At 36.7% G+C, this 9,129-nt stretch overlaps 1 protein-coding gene across 1 annotated transcript in view; it reads left to right on the forward strand.

The window, feature by feature from the left end:
- Positions 1 to 9,129, forward strand: part of stat6 (signal transducer and activator of transcription 6, interleukin-4 induced) — a 26,008-nt gene that overhangs the window by 2,098 nt on the left and 14,781 nt on the right. Inside the window, exons 2-5 of the mRNA XM_016495759.1 lie at positions 6,643 to 6,785; positions 7,481 to 7,625; positions 8,262 to 8,345; positions 8,475 to 8,682. Of these exons, the coding sequence (XP_016351245.1) occupies positions 6,655 to 6,785; positions 7,481 to 7,625; positions 8,262 to 8,345; positions 8,475 to 8,682 (568 nt within the window). The 5' untranslated portion in view covers positions 6,643 to 6,654. The remainder of the gene's footprint in view (positions 1 to 6,642; positions 6,786 to 7,480; positions 7,626 to 8,261; positions 8,346 to 8,474; positions 8,683 to 9,129) is intronic.

Raw genomic sequence — 9,129 nt, forward strand, 5'->3', positions numbered from 1 at the left:
AAAACTCTTGAGTCATTTTTGAGCGAGATGCTAACGATCTAATCAGATTCAATGATCTATGCTAAGCTACAGCTAAAAGTGCTACCGCCAGACCCGGAGATCGGCTGAATGGATTCGAAAACGGTAAAACTCAACTGTTTAACTCTAGGGGAGTTGGAAAATTAGCCTATTTTCAAAAATAGTGGAGTGTTCCTTTAAGTTGTTCTTTTGTGTTATTAGTCACAGTATTTCAAGTAGTATCAACAATAATTAGATGAGTGAAAAAGGCTATGAGTTTGTTCATTTCTGTTCATTTCTGCCATACGATATGACTATTATCACTGCAGTCATCCATTCAGTGAAAAGAGATAAAATAAAATGGATGAGTGGTAAAGTGGATGAGTGCTCCAAGTGTCTGGTGCCAACTGCTGTCTAAGTTACGGTGTGAGGTTGGCTTGTTGTGAGAATTGCTTTGTTTCCTGAGAGAAATGCTGAGAGATTGCTTTGTTTTCCATTACACAATTAACTTTATAAGAAAGAAAATTCACTAATCAAACTTAAGAGATTTCAATGTGAACACAAACCCTTCTCATCAGATTTCTCCAAAACCAAGTTATCAGAGCTTTCTCTTCCGTATTTATTTTAGATGCTTACCGTACAGTTGTCCCTTTTGTATTTTTTTCAATATATTTTAGGACATCTAATACCAGGATGATGCCTTGACAAAACAGGACTATGAAAAAGCAGTCTAATAAAGGCCAATTCACACTGCAACGACAGACACCAACCAATGCAGACAATCACTAAATTACAGTATGTCACACTTTAGACATTCCACGACCTGACAAACACTAATTTAGCATGTTCAATCAGTGAAATCAAGCTCCAACAGGGGTTACACACTGATCAGACAAAACCAAACAAAGTGTCTATTGCTGTCTGTCGGCGTTTGTTGTTGCTGTGTGAATTTACCTTTAAACAAAATGTTTGAAATTAAATTTCTTCTCTGCAAATACATAAAATGGAGCATTGATCTATAAAGTCCTCCTGCAGTCACTAATTTTATCCCTTAAAACTCATCTTCGATAATCAAAATGACATATTTAAAAGTGTTTCCCATGAAAATAATTTCTTTAAAATGGCTTGAATATATCTCAGTACCCTTACCTCATCGGTAAACCGAAGTAAACACTACACAATGGCAAGTGGCAATATTGGATTGATTCAGCCATATATATGTTTGAGCCAGAAGAAGAAGAGGAAGAGTGAATTATGCAGTGTCGCCTACAAGTTGATGTATCAGAATGATAATACATTTTATGTATTGCTCTCTACAATATTGAATGCACAGCAGTAATTGATATCATTAGCCTTTGGCTTAACTATGTTATCAAACAGCTAGTAACAATAGTGACAATAGAAAATGGGCTGTTTCAAATTGCATTTTTGAGAGTGTAGAGATTTTTGAGACTCTCCAGTTTTAAAGGGGTCATCGGATGCCCATTTTCCATAAGTTGATATGATTCTTTAGGGTCTTAATGAAAAGTCTTTAACATAGTTTGGTTAAAATTTCTCAATGGTAGTAGTGTAAAAAACACCCTTTTTACCCTGTCAAAAACAGCTCTTTTCAGAGCAAGCCGTTTTGTAGCATTTTCCTTTAAATGTTAATGAGTTCTGCTTGCCCCGCCCCTCTCTTTCGAGCCGCTCTCTGAGGGACTGTTTACTTTAGCCGCATTCATCGTGAAACTTGCTAATTAGCACATTATTAGGAAAGGCGATTTGCAAAGATTCATTAAAAAACCTTATACTCACTTCTTCTGTAGGTGAAGCTGGATCATAGACACATTTAGGTAGATTGGGGGTGCATTCCCTTCAAAAACAAACGTAATCCACAGCGACTTCAGCGGCTCAGATGTCGGGAGTAAATTATGACTGCTATGTTCATTATTACATCCAACAATAGAACACCTCAATCGCTTAGGAGCATGGGCATCAGAACCATTGTATGTGGGTGGGACAAGACCCACCCACTTTTTAAGACCAATGATATTGGACCCACTCACTTTTACTGTCACTAATTCAGCGCATATGTTTGTTCACTTTTCAGAGCGCCGTCAGTCAAATCCATTCCACTTGAGGAATGCCCTGATAAATTAAACTCCATTCCGTGTTTTAGCTACAGCCTTGACCTCCACGCTGCTGCTTCCTCAAATCCATTCCGCTTGGCTCATTCAGAGTCCATATAAATTAAACTCCATTCCATGTTTTCATTACTTGCGCTTACTGCACTCCCGCTACACAGCAAGATAAACAAAGCATCGTAGCATATCTGCCGCTCAGGTGGGTCTGGCTGTGTGCTCACATAGGCTACTGCCACTAAACAAGCTGCTATTTAACTGAATGTTCATCATTTGTTCGCTTGCTGCTTTTAAAGGCATCATATAGTCTTTGATGCAGCATAGTTGGTTGGACCCACCCACATTTTTGTTGCTTCCGACGCCCATGCAGGAGTCATTCTTGTCTACATCAGCTCCGGTGGTGAAACACTGGCGGACTGATGACAGCTCACTCAGTGCGGGTCTAAGGTAACTAAGACACCAGTCCAGTCTGTGCTGAAACGCTACTGTCAATCAAACTATTGTGGGAGGGGTCTGTTTTTGTGACGTCACACAGACAGGCATCTGAGATCGGCTCGATTTGAGAAAAGGGGTAAAGATTTTAGTAGATTAAAAAAAACCACTGGGTGGATTTTTATCATTATAGAGTGGTTGTGTACACACACTGCCAACACACATTTCAGTTCAAACAACTTGTAAAAGTGCATGTAGCATCCGATGACCCCTATAAGGAGAAAATGTTCAGCAGTGGTGTTGGCTGATGAATTTGCACATGGTTTGTCTTTAAGTATATTAAAAACACCAGACAGACATTTAAACAACATTTAAAACTTTTCAACACATTTTCTGCTCATTTTCAACACAGGGGGTCTTTAAATAAGATTCAGAGAATACGGCCTTGCTTTGCAGCCCTTATCACATAAAGATCAGTGCAGTGCTGAAAAAGAAAATATAAGTCTTTTTATGTTAGAGAGAGAGAACCAGTTAAAGTTATCGAAGGTATATACAGTACCTCTGACCCTTTGCCTATGACCTGCTGTGTTGCAGCGGTAAAAGCAAACCTATAGGACTCATTTATATTGCTATACAACTATTTAGAAGCCATAAAACCCTGCTTCCATGAATATGCCATCTTATTTAAGATCCTCTTATACGGGGGAAGTCGTGGCCTAATGGTTAGAGAGTTGGACTCGTAATCCAAAGGTTGTGAGTTGGAGTCTTGTACCGGCAGGGATTGTAGGTGGGGGTAGTGAATGTACAGCGCTCTCTTCCACTTTCAATACCACGACTGAGGCGCCCTTGAGCAAGGCACTGAACCCCTGACTACTCCCCGGGCACGGCAGCATAAATGGCTGCCCACTGCTCCAGGTGTGTGTTCACGGTGTGTGTGTGTGTTCACTGCTGTGTTTGTGCACTTAGGATGGGTTAAATGCAGAGCACTAATTCTGAGTATTAGCCACATGTCACTTCACTTTATATTAATTTATTTTGGTTGCACTGTAGAAAGTGGGAACCTGATTTCTACCTGATTTAACCCATAAAAACTTGTTTTGTTTGTATAAATCAATGCATTTAGGTTGATTTAGTGATGTTAAATAATATTTTACACTTGAATTAAACCAGTTAAGATGCTACTATTTTTTTAACAGTGTGCATTCTACAGAATTAAGCAATGTTTTTTACCAGACCTGTTTTTCCTGCACAACTTCTGGTGTTCACACAATAGCAATCTAACACACCTGATCAACACAGTGGTCAAGTTTAACGGGCTGTTGTCATCTGATATATGTCGTGAATGCATACTTTTAAGCATGGTCTTGAATTTCCATGGTTCATCTGTTTGTCCTGTATAGTAATGAAACATGACATATTTCCCTTGAATGATTTATCTTCAGATGTTATATCTGCTCTGCACATAGGTGTGGTCTTTTTTCACCTACGACGCACCAATCCCTTTGTCAAACATTAGTGCAGGTATACCTTTAGCCTATTAGTTGGCATGGAGCAGATAAGACTGAAAAAAAATGAGGAACTGAGGAAATATTATTTGGAACAGAGGGATTCCCAATTACAGGATGAGTCATGAGCTTTAGTGAATGAAAAACGTACACCTTGTGTTATATTTATTTGTGTTTACACTTCTATCTAGTAGTCATAGTCAAGTGTCTTATCTTTGATTATATAAAATACTTTTGATATCTAAAATTACGCCCTATGATTTTACAGCGAATTGTGTAGATTGAAACTAGTGAGTAATCTAGGGATTAATATGTTGCAGTTTACTACAGAAACACTGTCTACTTATTTCTTGTACAGTGCACTGGCTAAACTACATATTTTAAAAGAGTCTGATGAGTGTAGGTGCTTACTATGAATCTTTACTAGAATGACATGGGATTACACTTCAGTTTGCCTGGTTCAATGCAGTTCCTATTGAGAAAAATCCTGTTTTACTGCTAAATTGATATTTGATTAGATAAAAAAAGCGTTAACAAAGTACAAACTATCTATTTAGATGGTTACTACTAAGCAATATCTTCTTAGTTGTATGTGTTTTCCTTATAGTTTAAAGGGTAGTTTACAAAAAGAGATATTTAAAAAATTTGTTTTTGTACATATAATGGGAGTCCAAAATTGTCTGGACCCCAGTGTTCTTCGAATTATCTATATTTCATTTGAGAATTTTCATTTATGTGTGAATTGTCCCTTTAAGTTTTAAAGGGGTCATATGATGTTGCTAAAAATAACATTATTTTAATGTCTGCATTTGTTATCGGAGAAATGACAAACAACCAGCACTACTCTACACTGCTCAAAACTCGCGTTTGAATCGTCAGTGGCAAAATCTTTAAATATAAAAAACTTACTTACAGTCTGTGAGTCAGAACAGCCAGCATTGTAGTAGGTCTTTATGCACCAAGAGCTTGTAACACTCAAAAAAATTGAAATCGCATCATATGACCCCTTTAAGGGTCTTCTCATTAAAATATTTAAAAAAAAATTATTTCTTCTTCTAAAAAAAAAAGGAGTGAGAAGTGACACAATTGTACTGTAGTTATGGAAGACATGAGTGGAAGCATGCTGGATCAGTTCAGTTTCACTGCTTAAATCTAACACGCCATGTGTGCTTGTAGGCAACTGTACTAGACTGAACTAGAATATCATCAGTGAATCATAACAGTGTGATCTCATTTCTGTTGATGGTATTTGTATGTAAAGTGCATTTGATTTTATTATATTTATTTTATTGTGTTTTTATTGCATTTATAATACATGAAATTAAATATGTTTAACCGCATTACATTTATTTAACACAGTTAACACATTTACCTAACTTTACATTAGGGATATGTTTCTTAATAGAAGTTTTTCCATTCTGAAAATTAACATTTTATGTTTCACTGTATATCCAAACATACAGAAATATATGTGTACACCTTACGTACAAATAAAAATAATTATGTTTATAGTTAATAATTAAATGAATGGTCAGCAGCATTATCATATTAAATATGTTCTTACTTTCTCACGATGCAGCATAAAGATAAATTATGTGCTAAAATGACAATCTATGCAAGTAAACGTTTTATATTAGTGATGGTTGGGTTGTCGGGCTGTTGTTTTGTCAAGTGTGTTGTGGTATACAGTGTCTCCTGTCCCCTTATGTTGGTGAGAGATAAGGCAGGCATACTGTCTTTTCTCCCTTGTCCAAACAAAAGTCACACAGAGCATTAGTAACAAACCCTGCTCTGTTAGCCTGAAATACAGCATGGTATAAAAGGTTGGACTTTTCTTCATTTATTTTATCCAACTGTCAGATGCTATATATGAATGAGCTTTTCAAAATGACATTCGTTTTGCATAGAAGAACTCAGAGTTTCAATTGAATTTGTTCAGAATAGGGAACTTGTTAAAAACTCAGTGTTTAGTTGTGTTTTTATATAGAGATGGTATAGTGTTTTGTCCTGTATGCATGGATAGTTTTCTAGCTTGTATGATAGGCAAACCTAGAAAACAGCAATAGTCAATGTCCTTCTTTAAAGACGTTAATGTATAAAGAGTGTGTCATATCTGTGTGTCATAACATTTCACCCTCATGAGTGATGAAACATGAAACACATGTTTTTTGAAGAACCTTAATTTAATTATTTCCATGTAGTGAGAGTTTATAGAGACTACGTCTGTCAAGCGCCAGAAAGGACCACCATTAAAGTTGACTATATATGACTTCTTTTATTCCAAGCCTTCTGAAGCCAGACAAGTGAAATTATTTGTTCACAAAGTGAGCTAAACTGATTGATTGTTCACACGACTTGGAATATAAAAAAATATTGAATTTTCTTTTTTCGATGCTTGACTGATATGTTCACTATTTCCTGATGTTGTATGGACAACAGCTATTGTTTAGAACATCACGTGGTTGACTAATCTTTTTCATTGTACAATCCCTGAAAAACTCCAATTCCAAAGAACTGAAAATGCAGTTTTTCCAGTGCAGTGGAATGTTGTGATATTTTTTATTTATTTTATTTTTTTATTGTTGTAGTGCTTGCACACTATGGCGCTGTGGGCGCAAATGACCCCTAAGTTACAGTACCTGCCAACTGAGACGCTGAATGAACTCTACCCAGACACATTCCCTCTGGATGTCAGGCACTATCTGGCCGGCTGGATAGAGGAACAGAGATGGTATGATGTCACTGTCACAAATTAAATGCATGCTTTTTATTTTAACGTGAATTTCACTGCAGAGATGGCAGTGTAGAAAAGCTTTATTCACAGCTAGCCATGATTAATTTATTCCATAAAGAAAGTGCCTGAAAATTAGAGAAGTGAGTAGCATTAGGCATATTCATAAATGTTTTCATACTAGCTGAAGGTAATGACTGAAAAGTAGTTTGCCCAATAGCATGCAGGCATTGTACATAATCGACCAATCGTGGCGTGTGAGAAGGTGGGATCTACAGAGAACGGTCAATGCTAATACGGTTAATACATATAATGTATGAGGACTGTAGAGAGCACAGCAATAGAGGGGGAAAAAAGCCAAAATCAGGACATTTTAGGCACTTTATAAGTCCTATCCAGGACATGTCAGGGAAAAAGAGGACATAGTAATCCCAATATGGCGGCCTCCATGAGGTTACCCCCTCTTTGTTACATAAAGAACTTTATTTACACTACTGATATGACTGGAGTCTTCATCTCATGTGAGAGTACATGATTTTAAACATTTCAAAAGTTCATTTCTTTAGGCGTAAAGGTTTTTCTTTAAGTAAAACAAATTGCAAGGCATTGTTCCATGTCAGTTTGTGACAGTTGCCAAGGATGACTCTATGCAGCAGTGCTTTAAAAATGTCATGTCTGTGTAATGTTTGATTTAGGGAGAACTTTGATGTAGACAACATGGAGCAGGAGCCTCAGGCCCGAAGGCTGTTGGATCAGATGGTGCATTTGCTGCAGGAGGTGGCCCAACACAATCCTAACGTGGTGGAGAGGGTCAAACTACAACATATCAGCCGGAACTTGGTGTGCACAACGAATATTCCTAATCCTTATGATTTTTGCTGGTTTAAAGCTAATGTAACATATAAAACCAATTAAAATAATGACTTTTAAAGCAGGGTTTTTAAAGTGGGGTGCAAGAGGTTTTATGGGGTCCATTATTGTGTAAATTTAAATGGAATTGATCAAGTTTCTCTTCGGGTTTATGTATCTAACATTTCTAACATTAAAAATGAGTGGAAAAAGTTATAAACCAGACAAAATGGATATTTTTTGTATTTAATAATTTGCTTTGGGTTCAGTACAGTAACAATATAAAAGCTCATTATTTAATTTAAAAGCAACAAGAATTCTACTATGTCTATATGATCTGTGTCTATATGATCTATATGTGGGATGTTTAGGACTGTTGTTTTACTACAATGCAATAAGGATTGGTTTTTGGTTTTCAAATTAAGAGTCATTGTATATTTTCTGTTATATGACCTCATCTTGAGTTACATTTCTTGTGCATTGTGAACACATATGAATCCCTTCCATACTTTTAGATTTCTTTATTTATTACTCGTGGCAGCCTGCCATGTTGACTCATGTTGTGACAAAGCACACTGTTTGTATTTCTGACTATTTGCTATGTAACCTCATGTAACTGCTTTTCAGAGTGTGTTCCAGCAACAACCCATGCAACTTGTGAGGACAGTTCGAGATATTCTAAGGAAAGAAAGTCATTTATTAGCACAGGTTGTATGCATAAAACCCTTTTTCTGCAGTATTTTTAATTTGTTAGGAAAATGCAACAGCAATCTTAACTTTATAGGTTAATGTAAATGTCCAGTATGTCATTGCTTTTGGTGTTTGTGTGCTTGTTTGTAGGGTTTGCACCACAACTTCCCACCCTTCCAGCAAATTCCTCAGGATCCTCTAGCTACCAATGGCACCCCACAACCTGCAAGGGAGGATGGTAAGACTGATGTGGACAAGCTGGTGCTCAAAGTTCTGGAAATTCAGAGCTGCCGCCAAACACTTCATCAGCTTCAAGAGGATTTGAACTGGGAAAAACAGGAAATGGAGTCGATTCAAGGTAAGAGATCTAAATTGTTTTTTAATATCAGTAAGACTGGAGTATTACAGGGATTAAAGTTCCGTCACTACGATGGATTTCCGTCAGTTCATAAAGAACGAATCAATTGAATGAATGATTCAGTGATAAAATCAGTGACTTGCCCCCACCTGCTGGCTTATTTAGTTTCATTTTTAGCGTATAATTTCAGTTATTTGAATCATATTTCTGTATTCAAAATTTTAAATTTAAAACATTATTCTCCACATGAATTTATGAATTTAATTGCACTCATGCCACCTCTGAGCCTCATTAAATGTCTGAAAATGTCTTAAACTGGGTGTGTGACAGGTATGGCCGAGGAATGGGGTTGGTCGAAGAAAAATTTTCAGTCAAAAGATTTTTTTTTGCTTTAAAGGGGTCATATGATGCTTTTTTAAAGATCATTATTTTGTGTATTTGGTGTAA

The sequence above is a fragment of the Sinocyclocheilus anshuiensis genome, unplaced genomic scaffold, assembly GCF_001515605.1.
Source record: "Sinocyclocheilus anshuiensis isolate Anshui unplaced genomic scaffold, SAMN03320099.WGS_v1.1 scaffold234, whole genome shotgun sequence".
Lineage (NCBI taxonomy): Eukaryota > Metazoa > Chordata > Actinopteri > Cypriniformes > Cyprinidae > Sinocyclocheilus > Sinocyclocheilus anshuiensis.